Source organism: Anarrhichthys ocellatus, unplaced genomic scaffold (assembly GCF_004355925.1).
Source record: "Anarrhichthys ocellatus isolate YVR2014 unplaced genomic scaffold, GSC_Weel_1.0 scaffold54, whole genome shotgun sequence".
NCBI lineage: Eukaryota > Metazoa > Chordata > Actinopteri > Perciformes > Anarhichadidae > Anarrhichthys > Anarrhichthys ocellatus.
Window position 1 is genome coordinate 222763 of NW_022280084.1, and position 13474 is coordinate 236236.

A 13474-nucleotide genomic window follows, 5' to 3' on the forward strand; every position below is an offset into this window, starting at 1 on the left:
TTTGGATTTTCGGCATTTTCTTCAGAATGTGACAGAGAAGCAAACTTCAACAGTCAGCGGTAATGTCATGATGACATGACTAGAAGAGCCAAATTCATATTTTATATTTAACATTCATTTCTATTGATGTTATTTCATCATATTTGCTTTTATTCTAGATAATATATTATATCTGCAGTTTTATAGCAATCGACGAACACTTCAAGGTCGCTCGTTGTTTTCTACATATTCTTTTAGACTGTTGATAAAAGTAATTTGGACTTTTGGGGGAAAAAATGAATAAAAAACAGTATTTTTGTAATTAGAATAATGTCAGTTCTTTCATGCATATGTTTTTTACAAGGCACAGATGATGAATAAAACCTCTTTCATCTCCTAGAGGAGTCAGAGTGAGCGGTGTGCTTAGGATCACTAAGTTACAGGTTTACTCTGTGGAGCTGCTTTTGCCTCCTCCAGTGATGACAGCGTGATGATGTCAGAGAGAAGTGAAGTCAGAGAAGAGATGTCTTCATCAGTGGGAGGGGCTAGAAGAGGGGATCCTCTCCACTGGGAGGAAGCTGTTGCAACACATTCTGACATGTTGGCTCTGGAGAATAAAATGTCGTCTTTGCTTTTTATTTCAGCCAAATGCCCTCCGACCTCTGACACCAGCTCTGAGCTCTCTGAGAAGCTGAACCCTGCGCCTAAATGCTGAAGTCAGCGCCCTGCACACAGTGAGTTGCTTCATACGGGACATGAACTATTCACAGCTGCTGTTAAACTATGAGCAGAAGAAGCTCCTGTGATTGGTTCTCTATCCGCTGTAGAAGCTCTGGGACACGTTGTCGCTGTAAAGAACATCTTTGACTTCTTCCACAACAAAGGTGAAGCTGCTTCATTTGATGTGAAGTGAGATTATGAAGAGAAAGACACAGATGAGTTCAGAAAGCTTCACATCAGCAGCTCAGATAACGTCTCAAATATCAACCTTTACAAACACAGTGACACCAATTTATCAGATGAAAATAAGCAGTTATGACTTCATAAGCATGATGGTTAAATATTACAAAAGGTAACACTTCTATGACTGAGTCATGAATATTTGATGTCTCAATGATTCTATAAATATGTCTTTTGTTCTGATTGAAACATTTGTGGGAAATGATTTAGTTTTCTCTTTGATGTGTTTTTCTTTTTGTCTCTTCAGGTTTATGGATAAATATTTCACTGGATCAAGAAGTGGTGCCTCCACACTCTCCTCCATAAACTGTCAACTCATCGCTTATTCATCGTTCATATCATGAAGTCATTGAATCTAGCTGGAGATGCTCATCGATTGGAACACAAAGAAAACATTTGAAAACTAGGAGCAAACATCAGTGGTGACGTTAAATGATTTGGATCGTTTAGTTTAAATTTAACAAAATGTAATTTCCTCTGATGAGATGTTCTTAAATCAAACGAGGAAGATTATTGTTGGAGATCTTCAGAACAATGAAAGCATCACAGCACTCTGCACACACAAAGATGTGTGTTCATCTGAAACAAATCCTCCATATTTACACTTTAATGCTTCTGCTGTTGGGTTTCTGGTTAAATCAATGTTGGTAACACAAATGTAAATACACACACACACACACGTGTGCATTCCCATTGCCACACACACACTGGTAGGGTCTGGTGATATGAAGACGTAAAGCTTGAGATCAGAGATCTTTGTCAACCAGTAGAGTTTCTTCTCTTTTCATACTGAGGAAGTCGTTCTCTGGTTCTCTGCTTGGGTTCCATCACTGGGGGAAACGCTGCAAATCACTCGGCAGCATCCAGAAACACGCTGCGGGAACCGGACGCCCGGAGTCTCCCGTAGGTGTCGGTGTCATGGTTTCCTATCTGTGTCTCTGCTGCTGGTAAACTGGACTCCAGCTCTCTCCCAGTGTGGACTGGGATTGACTCCAGTCCCCCTCCACTCTCAGCAGGAGGACACACATTTATTTTACACTTGTGTAAATAGTTTGTTTGTATATTTCATTTTTTTTCTAGCAGCAGGTCAAAGTAAAGAATCATTTATGTCTCTGCGTGTTTTCTTCAATAATCAAGAGGATGTTTATTGTTTTGATCTGATTTGAAACATTATTTTATGTAAATGAAGGCTTCTAGTTTCTAAAGGGCAGTGAGATGTTTGAAGCTTCTCAGCTGATAGAAATCTTCTTCAATAGATTTCCTGATAGTATTTTGGGACGAGGAAGGGTGTTGGCTTTACAATGAATGCTAATGAAGTGGCTCTATTTCATTCCTTTTCTACTTTTCAATAAAGTGCCCAAAACTCCAAATGTCTGTGTCTCTCTGTGATTCAGCAGATATGCTTATGCTTATTAACACGACATATTCTTTGTGACTAAACCTTTTAAAAGCAGAAGCGCACACAGGTATGATACTAATAAAGTTCCTCATCTAGCATGCATATAACCTGATTTATGATGCTGAAATAAGGACATTGTGTGTTTGTAGACATTGAGCAGTAATGTGTAATATCACTTTTATTCTTGTTTTCTGTTCAGTAAGACTTAAATGTCTCTTTTTAAGATCCACACATATAATAACTGTTTTTATGTAGCAGCCCTATGAATATTATATTCACTGTTCTCATAGAGCACTAGTGAACGTGACCCCCACCTGTAGATGTTAGATGATGAAGAGGGAAAGGTAGGGGAACCACATCCAGTAGAAACATCAGTGTATTCACAGAAACGCAGCTCACTTCAATCACCACGTCTCATCAGTTACTAACGTGGAGTTTAGCTTTAATATCTGTTTGAAAGAAACATAATCAATGGACAGATGTGATGAATATTTTGGATTTGACCACCACAGACGTTATCAAGTGTTTATGAACCCAACGGATGACTTTGACTATAATTTAATTTGCTTTGAATTCTGAGGAAATTCTTTCTTTTGCTACTTAAAAAATAATCCAGAGAGAATTGTCTTGAAGGATTCAGAGAGAAAACGTCATTTAAAGGAGGAAGAATGTAACAAGTAATGAGATGAAGACATGCTTTTACTTGGTTTAAATGTAATATTCTGAAGATATGGTTGAACATAAAACACTGGTTCTGACAACTATTATACTTAACCCCATTAAAGTGACAGAGGATGTCGTGTGTGTACAGATTGTAAAGCCCTCTGAAGCTAATTTGTAATTTGTGATTTTGGGATATTCAGAATAAATTGAATTTAAATGATTAATTTTGTATTTTTATCATTATTTTGATATCGTGAGCAGGGAGGGGATTGCTCGGGAAGTGGGGTTAAGAGGGAATAAAGGAGGGATAGTACTAAAATAAAAAATAAAATAATAATAATAATAATAATAAAAATTAATAATAACTAAAAATAAAGAATGAAAAAAACTGTATCTGAGCAAAGAAAAACTATTAAAAAATAAATAAAATATAGAATTAAAAGCAAAGTACTGCAAAGGTGAAGACATGAATAAAGAATAAAAAAATGTACAAACAAAATACTATAAAATATAAATATGTAGTTAAAACATGAAAGAGCTGTACAGTGTTAAATGTGTGACGTAATAATATATAAAAATAAAAATAAAACATAGTAATGAAAATAATGGCAGTAGTTACACTTCTTACTAACTTTAGTTTTTGTTTGTTTTACAGAAAAACTAGAAATTGTTTCAGAAATGTTGTTTTTTCCTGTAATGCCTTCATCCGGCCGTGAGGGGGCGATGTTTAGAAACACCTCGCTCCGTGTTTCTCAGCGTCTCTTCCGGTTCTAACGGAACGAGGTGCCTTCCTTTCCCCCAGTCCCGTCAGCGGACTACAACGTGTCCGACAAGATGGCACTTTACAATTTTAAGAAGATTATGGTGGTTCCCACCGCAAAGGTACGTTTTTATTCTTCGTCTTTACGGTTTTATACGGGTTACGTTGCTTGAGCTTTTAAAAGACGGCGAAAGATATTTAAAAAACAAACATGGTGGACGAAAACACGTGCTGAGCTGGTGTAAAGAGACACCTACTTTATGGCGTACAGTACCACGAGACGAAGTATTGAGTCTGACTAGTATTATGCGATAAATAAGCTTTATTGTGTCGTAATTACACAAGTTGACTTAAGCCGAGATGTGTCCCGCACCAGATAAATATTTATGGATAAATATTAAGTATCTGTTCCAGTGGGTGTTGCAGTATGTACTGTTATGAAATACAATAACAGGAGAGTACATTTTGCAATGACTTAAATCCTTTATTTAGTAATATTACCGGTGACAAAAAGAGGTTCATGTTTAGAGAGTAAATGCCAAAGGCGTGACAGATGAGACAAATAGTTTAAAGTAACACAAACTTCTTTTCAGGGGAAAAATATCATACGCTTTCTAATAATTAAATGTTCATGAATGTCTTGTTTACCTGTTTCCTGATGAAGTTATTACTGTAAAATAAGTCATGTGTCACTGTTCCTCTCCCTGCAGGACTTCATCGACATCACTTTATCCAAAACCCAAAGGAAGACGCCCACCGTGGTGCACAAGCACTACCAGATCCACCGCATCCGACACTTCTACATGCGGAAGGTGAAGTTCACCCAGCAGAGCTACCACGACCGCCTCACGCAGATCCTCACCGACTTCCCCAAGCTCGACGTGAGTCCACGAGGCGCTCCTGAAAGTGTTTTGTTTACATGTTCACGATCAGTTTCGTGGGATTTGATGACGTGTTGTTTTTCCTTCAGGACATCCACCCGTTCTACGCCGATCTGATGAACGTGTTGTACGACAAAGATCATTACAAACTGGCTTTGGGACAGATTAACATCGCTAAGAATCTGATCGATAAGTAAGTTAAAATGTTATATATACCTGTATCTGCATCAAGCGTAACTAGTTTAAATATAAATATATGAACATAACCCATAACATTGCTCTAACACAGGCGTGTAACCTCTTTATTTTTTCACATCCAGTGTTGCCAAAGACTACGTGCGTCTGATGAAGTACGGAGATTCTCTGTACCGCTGTAAGCAGCTGAAGAGAGCCGCGCTGGGTCGCATGTGCACCATCCTGAAGAGACAGAAGTCCAGTCTGGAGTATCTAGAACAAGGTAACGGAGATTCAGAGTTAACTGGTCCTGAACCAGTCTCAGTGTAGTCTTGATCCTCTATCAGACCTCCATCAGTAAAGAGACCATCAGAGAGAAGATGGTCTGTTTCTATAGAGTTATTCTAAATGCTCGCCACCGGGTCGGATTCTGGTGAAGTCATGCAGGTTCACCAGAACCTCCTTCAGCTCAGACTCCAGCAGAGACCAGTCCACCGTGGACAGACCCAGATCATCCAGCAGAGACCGGTCCACCGTGGACAGACCCAGATCCTCCAGCACAGACCGGTCTACCGTGGACAGACCCAGATCCTCCAGCAGAGACTGGTCCACCGTGGACAGACCCAGATCCTCCAGCAGAGACCGGTCCACCGTGGACAGACCCAGATCCTCCAGCAGAGACCGGTCCACCGTGGACAGACCCAGATCCTAAATCAACACTAAATGAAAGCCCCTCGTAGTAACTTTTATTTCTGTTTTCAGGTTCTTCTTTTGAACTTTTCTTGTCACCGGAGAGGTTTTCATTTGCCTGGTTTTATTAGTTATCTTTCTGTTTAACACATGAAAATGATTAATCTCCCTGTGATCCTCTTCAACAGTGCGTCAGCATCTGTCCCGTCTGCCGAGCATCGACCCGAACACGAGGACTCTGCTTCTGTGCGGTTACCCCAACGTCGGCAAGTCCAGTTTCATCAACAAGGTAAACTGCTCTCTAATAATAATAATAATAATAATAATAATAATAATAAGTATGACAGCTGTGCATGACACTGCTCAAAACTAATCAACAAGCTGACGTTGACATGTTGTGAACGTTGTTCTTTGTCAGGTGACCAGAGCAGACGTTGATGTCCAGCCGTACGCGTTCACCACCAAGTCTCTGTTTGTGGGTCACATGGACTACAGATACCTCCGCTGGCAGGTGGGACCGGTTACACATCACGCATTCGTTTTGTCCTTCAGACACGTTCTTCTGCTTCTTATGTGTTCTGGGTCAAAGGTCTTAAAAGTAACTCGCATCCTTTAATTCCATTATTCATTCAAAACTTTCATGTAAGGCTCTAAATTCATTGAGGTTTCTTTAATTTGCAATAGCATAAATACAGAGAGTTGAACAAATCCAAAACAAAAGAGGACCAAACCTGAAACATGCTTCCTGTGAACTCCGTGTTGTTGTTGTTGTTGTTGTTATTGTAGGTGGTGGACACCCCCGGGATCCTGGACCACCCTCTGGAGGACAGGAACACCATCGAGATGCAGGCCATCACTGCTCTGGCTCACCTGCGAGCGGCGGTTCTTTACGTCATGGACGTGTCGGAGCAGTGCGGCCACAACCTGCAGCAGCAGCTGGAGCTCTTCAACAGCATCCGCCCGCTGTTCGCCAACAAGGTCAGAAAACTGTCACTCACCGTGTGACTATGACGTCAGAAAACAACAAACTCAAAAGTTCCTCTTTTCATGCCTGATGCGACTATGATCCAGGTTTTTGTGGATTGAAAGCTTTTGATCTTGAGCTCCTGTCGGCCATTTTGAAAACTTTGCTCTCTGATATTGACGAGCTCAAACAGGAACAAGACATATTTCCCTTAGTTCTTCCAAATGATCAATACCCACCCCTCGATCTAACCATATCAAACCACGGGCAATAATTTACTGAGCGTCTCAAAATGTGATGGTAATGGAAGTAACATTCGTGTGTCTCTCTCTCTCCTGCAGCCGCTCATCATCGTGGCCAACAAATGTGACGTGAAGAAGATCAGCGAGCTGTCTGAGGAGGACCAGGTGAGCGAAGACGCACTTCCATCAAACGTCTCACAGGCTTAGACTCGAAATACATTTGGAGTTTATTGCCGAGCAGGTCATTAAAACTTCAGAAATGAGCTGTTTTATTTGCACAAGTGTTAACGTTTCTTCCTTTTTGCCGTCAGAAAATCTTTGCTGATTTCACCACGGAGGAGATCCTTGTGGTGGAGACCAGCACCCTGACTGAGGAGGGAGTCATGCAAGTTAAAACCGAGGTGAGACCCCGGAGGAGACAAAAGTATATTGTGTTGTGTATTTCTTTACCTGTGGTTCACGGTTACTTTGGTGCTTTTTGCCAGGCCTGCGACCGGCTACTTGCCCATCGCGTTGACACCAAGATGAAGGGCAAGAAGGTCCACGATGTTCTCAACCGGCTCCACCTGGCCATGCCCTCCAAGAGAGACGAGAAGGTACAAAGAGTCGCGAACTCGCATATCGGAAGTCTGTGAATTATGTCCCCTCGCGTTAGCTCAGAGCTCGACATTAACGCTTGACCGGAGCAAGTAGGGTGGAATACTTTATGCAGTTTGTACGACAGCAAGTGAAAAATAGACGTGGTTGTTATTAGGGACCGATATTCAATAAATATTAAGGCTTTCTAATCGCAGATCCCTGATGACGCTACATTGTGAAATACAAGTCAGTTGAAATTTGCAGGAGAGTCTGTTAACGTTAGCTGTTGACGTTAGCTGTTAGCTGTTAGCACAGTCCTGCTTGGCTAAATAACGGAGCTAACAGCGTAGCAACATTTGGAACAACTCACTTCATCAGACACGTCTGCTAGTTGTATTATAATTCACAGTGAGCGACAACACCGGGTCTCTCCGTAGCTCAGTCCTGTTTATAACGGAGCTAGCCGCTAACGTACGGAGGTTCCATTCAGTTACGTTATTATTACATTATGGTGCGTTCAAGCTCCACACCGTAAATGTCGTATCTTCTAAAATGGTGTTTTTGGTTAGAAACTTGCTAAAAAATAGATATTACAGATGGAATTATGACCTGATTAACTCTCTAACGCTAGCTCTAAGCAGCTTATAGTATATAATTAAAATAATTAATGCCCCCAAGAAATGACTGAACATAACAAAGTAAAACATTTGTCCAATTGTCCAAATCTCTTTTGATTCTATTTATGCATTATTAGGCCTACTTTTTTCAAGTTTGGCTACCTGGCAAGTAAAACAAAGCTCACTGTCAGGCCCTGTACTCATATTAATTATTATTATTATTATTATTATTATTATTGTTGTGTAATTTCCAGTCGAGGCCTCCGTTCATCCCAGAAGGAGCGTTGATCCGTAAGAAGGCGATGGAGGTGGACGAACCCAAACGCAAACTGGTACGGCCGCTCTCTGACTTTATTTAAAGTGAGATGTGACCTCACAGCTCTCTGTGTGAAATAAAACGTTTTTATCATTGTCTCACAGGAGAGAGACCTGGAGGTGGAGCTCGGCGATGACTACATCCTGGACCTTCAGAGTAAGAGTCCATCTCATTCATTACGCTGTGAATTCTTAGAAAGTAAATGTTTACATCTGCAGTGCTGATACTGTTTTATTATTTATAAATAGAATACTGGGATCTGATGAACGAAGAGGAGAAGAACGATAGGATCCCTGAGGTGTGGCAGGGCCACAACATTGCCGACTACATCGATCCCGAAATCATGAAGGTGAGTTTTAAAACTAAAGACGGGTTTCTACAGTGACACAATGTTCTTTGTCCAGTTAATTTTTTTACCCTATTCACCTGTAGTGTCTGTAATTTAACAAACGTGTGAAATAAAAAGAGATTTTGGATTTCCCAGAAGAACAAAGCAAAGAAATAAATGTTTTTATCTTCTAATCATCTCGACTTCCTGTCCTAACAGAAACTGGAGCTGCTGGAGAAGGAGGAGGAGCTGAAGGAGCGAGCCGGGGAGTACGACTCCGAAGAGGAGAGCGAGGACGAAGAGATGCAGGAGATCCGCGTTCTGGCCAAGCAGATCCGCGAGAAGAAGTTCCTCAAGATCGTGGAGTCCAAAGATAAGGACATCCACGGGCCCCGCATGCCCAGGACCGCCACCAAGGTGAGGACGTCGTGTGACAACAGAGAGCTCCGTAATCAGGAGATGGTCAACGAGTCTCTAAGTTTGTCCACGAGAAGGTTTCATCTCATCAAAAGGAAGACAGAGAGAATATTTCACGTCATATATGAGGAACACAGCTGAGACATGAGCCACATAAAGAGGCGAACCCTCACAAAGTCCTGAGCAACGGAGAAATAATCAAATAGAATTGCGACTCAATGCTTCAAGTATCCCACTTTTACCAGATTGAGTAGCTGTCTCCATTTGCATTCACCCTCTAACCTCGACAGTGACGTTGCTTTTCTTCTATGAAATGACTCTTTTGGCTTTTGTTAACGTTGTGTGTTTGTGTCGCAGGTTGAAAGAAAGAAGCTGGAGAAGGAGATGGGCGGCCTCGGTCTGGACATGGATAACAAGGATGATGTAAGTTCCTCTTTAGATCAGAACCTACAGGACACTTTGACTCTATACTACGATATGAGTGAACTAACGGGGTTAACACTGGCTACAGAATTGGTTTTCCTCACACTGAACTTCTTCTTCCTCATCCAGAGCCACTACGCTGAACAGGCCCGGCGGTCCCGAAGCATCACCAAGAAACGAAAGCGTGAAGTTTCGGTGGTTCCGACCTCCAAAACCCGCAGCCAGAGCGCCTCTCGTCCACCACGAGACCAGTCCGGCGTAAGAGACCCAAAGGTACGAGACGTCTTCACGTAGCTTTCATTCACTCAATATGCTGCAGTTTATGGTTTTAGTTCAGCTCACACATTGGTTGATACTAAAACAAGGATTTCTATGAGGAAGATTGCTTTTTAATTCATTATTACCTGTAAAATATCTGTTTTTTGGTTTATTTCCTCCTTCGTTTTGATCCTAAATATTATCGTCTACTGATAAATATGTCCTGAGGAGGCAAGACATGACTCCACCTCAAACACTATTATCCTAAAAAGTGTATTTTATTTGTTTTGCATGTTAAAAAAATACAACTATTTTTATGTGCAATATATGCAAACCGAGACAAAACGGGGCATTAAATCCATCACTAGTTCTGAACTCAAGTCTGTGTCGTCTTTGTTTGTTCCTCAGATGGCGAGGATGGGGAGGAAGATGATGAAGAAATCCCAGAAAGACATGAACCGCCAAGGAAAGAAGGGCGAGGCGGACCGACACGTGTTCGACCTCAAACCCAAACATCTCTTTTCCGGGAAGAGGACGTCCGGCACCCACGATTACAGATAAAACCCATTATTTCTGGACTGTTCAGACCTGGACGCTCTTTTGGAAAAGAGAGGCTTAGTGTCAAAGTCTTCACTCTGTACATTTTCCCAGCAGTAAAAAGTTATTTTTCTGACATGGAAGCGTCATTCTTGGGGATGGTGGAGCCGTAAAAATAACTGTAAAGCTGCTGGGGAAATGCACCCAACCCATTTAAATGATTACTAATTATAATAACTGTCTTTTTATTTGTCAGTATGGAAAAGCAGAGACTCAGAAACCGGTTGTGTGATGGTCAATATCTTATTGTGTTACTGCCGTTCCCATAATCAAAAACATGTCCAACATTATTCAGTTGTTAAACTGATGTTTTATCATATTTCACACGTTTTGTTTTGGCATTATCAGTTCAGTATGTGGCTCAGTTAATGCTGAGTTTACTTTGGATGAAGTGATGTTGATGATGCTTCCTTTGCAAGTCTCCCTTTTGAGAACTATTCATTAACAAGGGGGCTTAATAAATATACACCTGAACTAAACTGCAGTCTGTCGGGTTGTTTTCTTTTCACAGAAATTCCTCTATATAGTGTGCTTTTATCTTGAAAACCCAAAGTCGTGCACGGAATTTAACTTCTTGTTTTAAAGTTAATCTGAGTTGGAAATGTTTTTTTTTTATTCGCACGGAAATGGCGACCAGATTGAACTCTATAGATATTAACAGTTTAAACTTGTTTCTGTCAAATATACACACGTGATAAAACATGATGCACATGCTGTTAACATCAACTCTTTAATTCGGCTTGTATTATTTAGTTATCTATTAAGAAACCTCTACAATAATACCTAGTAGGAATACCTACGTGCTCAACGTGGGAGAGTTCATCTTAAAATTTCGATTATTTTTCCTAATTTTAAGCCATTTTGCTACTTTTTAAAATGCGGAGTACACAACATTCCATTTATTTATTAAAAACTATTAAAGTGTATTGTGTCAAGTGCAGGCGTGTGGTAACACCGAAGAAAACAAACGAACCCGTTTTGAGTGGAGAATGGTCTGAGGCGATGCCACAGGCTTTTATTGTGAAAACCCCCGGGCCGGAATTGGCTTCGTTATCTTTTCTCTCACGTAGCGGAGCTCGTCAGCTGTCAAACTACGGATTGCTGGAACAAAAAACCTGCGCATTAAAGAGCATGTTAGTAACGGCGACACATCCCATAATATCCCGGGACAATACTCCGTATTTATAGACTTTGTGGTGAGTTTGGTTTCCATCTTTTTGAAGAGGTTTGTCTCTACGCGTTAGCGTGTTAGCGTGTTAGCACCACCAGCTTTAATGTGGATGATAACGGTAGCTTCGCTTTAGCTTGATGCTATCTGGCGCATGCGCAGTAACGAGGCTAATGTCTAGACTTGTGTTAAATATTTATTTTAGTATTTATTCTACAAATATACAGCAACATTATGAAGCTTAAATGTTTTTTATTTTTATTTCCTTCAAATATTAAGAGCAGCAACCAGCCGAGGTGTCTGACAGTAAACACGGTTAATTTATTCAGCAGAAAGAGACAGAAACAGGAGCTGTTAATGTCTTTATTGGCTGGTTATTGAAGAAAAACAAACATATTTATGATCATATATATTCAGGACTCCCTCATCCTGATGCACAGATGAGTGAAGCCCTGTAGTGTCACTGTAGGTTTGATTTTACCACGTATTATGATACCTAAATGTAAAGTAATGGATAAAGACAACTAATAAAGCTATTATTAATAATTCTCATCCGTCGTTTTAATAGTGTGGGTCATGATAAACAAGTTACGTACATTTGGTGAAGTGATTTTTGTTGCCTCATAGCTGAACATCTTTCTCCAGCAGAATATATGAATAAAAAGGTTGTGTTATTGTTTCACACACATCCTCAGTTTGTGTTCCAGTAATTCCTCATGTTCCGCCTTAAGGTTCCCACAGTGGGAGTGCTGAGCGTGGACACTCGTTCACCCCGTCGTCTCACACATTCACACGAGGAAGCTGCCAAGAGCAACACAGCCGTCTTTGTGTTCCTCCGCTGAGTGTAGTCGTGGAGTGAGGGACTCTGATTGTTTCCACGATGGTTTGTTCTCTTGACGCCTCTTTGCTCACGTTCTCTGATGTGACTTTTGTTCCTTTTTAAAGACCGGTTACATCGGGTTCAGACGGAGGGATGCCGGTGGAGAGCGGGAGCAGCGCCGCCGCCCGTCAGGCCAAGCAGAAGAGGAAGTCCCACAGTTTGTCCATCCGCCGGACCAACAGCACCGAGCAGGAGCGCTCGGGCCTGCAGAGAGACATGCTGGACGGACAGGTGACGAAGACACACACGGAGAAAGTGTTTAAATAGTCTAGAATCACCAGCGTGAGCTTCCAGCTGCCGCTCTGGAGGTGTCAAACTACACCCTGTCTGTCACCATTACCTGTTGTAAGCCTATGCCTATCAGGTTGTGATGCATCCACTTACAGGCTTTTATATTCTTGCCTGCTTAAGCGTTATTTTAACTCGGTGGTTAAAGCAGATGATTCAGAGCGTGTCTCAGGGTGGATCGGGTTAGATCGGTGGTGCTCGGTTCCTGCTGGGTTTCAGGCCGGCCATCTGATGAGGTGAATAACTCCTGAGATGCTGGGTCACCACAGTGACCTAGAGTTAAGAAAAGGGGAAGTGAGAGCCACAGATTCAAGGATCGGCTCCGCTTAGATTTTATTTTGTGGAATAAGGAAAGTATCCATCACAGGTTTACTCTGTGACTTACGACCTCAACACAACTGAGGTTCTCATCAGTTCCTCCAGAGCCACAGAAGACATGATACCTGTTTTCAAAGGCTCTGTGATCCTCCTCCAGTAAACTGAGCGTTGTGTGTAGAATTGGTGGCGTGCTTCACTCGTTATAAGATAAACCAAAAGAGAGATCAAGTATGGATTAATGTTCTCATGAGAGCCTGAATACATGATATCATGGTCTGCTTAGTCTCAGTTAACACACATTAAAAGATATATATATAAATATATATATATATATATATGTTTTTTATTTGGACACTTGAACACAATGAAGCCTCGTTCATGTTGTCTGTAGAACCTGAGCTTCTCCTGCTCTGAAGACTGAACAGTTAAAACCTTCTGAAAGAGCAAAATATGATCGATGATTAAATGAGAAACTCTTAGATTGCTACTATTTAATCATGAATATTCCCTTTGATGTTGAGAAGAAGTTCCTTCTTGTTTCTTGACGACTTATAAAAATCCTGAATGAAAGTG

The 13474-nt window shown here is 41.2% G+C and overlaps 2 protein-coding genes across 2 annotated transcripts in view; both read left to right on the top strand.

Annotated features, from left to right (window-relative positions):
* LOC116396255 (class I histocompatibility antigen, F10 alpha chain-like) overlaps nt 1–2309 on the top strand; it is an 8531-nt gene extending 6222 nt beyond the window's left edge. The window contains 2 exon segments of the mRNA XM_031870757.1: nt 624–713; nt 1187–2309. Coding sequence (XP_031726617.1) covers nt 624–694 — 71 coding nt within the window. The 3' untranslated portion in view covers nt 695–713; nt 1187–2309.
* A 1470-nt stretch (nt 2310–3779) lies between these two features.
* Nucleotides 3780–10726, top strand: gtpbp4 (GTP binding protein 4). Its single transcript, XM_031870755.1, has 17 exons — nt 3780–3883; nt 4472–4642; nt 4732–4835; nt 4963–5099; nt 5695–5795; nt 5925–6017; nt 6293–6484; nt 6812–6877; nt 7024–7113; nt 7198–7308; nt 8163–8240; nt 8329–8380; nt 8473–8573; nt 8772–8969; nt 9327–9392; nt 9522–9665; nt 10059–10726. Exons 1-17 carry the CDS (start codon nt 3836–3838, stop codon nt 10209–10211), a joined length of 1905 nt encoding a protein of 634 aa, XP_031726615.1. The 5' UTR covers nt 3780–3835; the 3' UTR covers nt 10212–10726.
* Nucleotides 10727–13474: the final 2748 nt, after the last annotated feature.

What these genes read in the sequence shown, in the direction of transcription:
- gtpbp4 (XM_031870755.1), top strand. Translation starts at nt 3,836, where the DNA reads ATGGCACTTTACAATTTTAAGAAGATTATGGTGGTTCCCACCGCAAAG. An exon ending in TCGATCCCGAAATCATGAAG is followed by an intron (nt 8,574 to 8,771) that starts GTGAGTTTTAAA and finishes CTGTCCTAACAG; the next exon opens with AAACTGGAGCTGCTGGAGAA. An exon ending in TGCCCAGGACCGCCACCAAG is followed by an intron (nt 8,970 to 9,326) that starts GTGAGGACGTCG and finishes TTTGTGTCGCAG; the next exon opens with GTTGAAAGAAAGAAGCTGGA.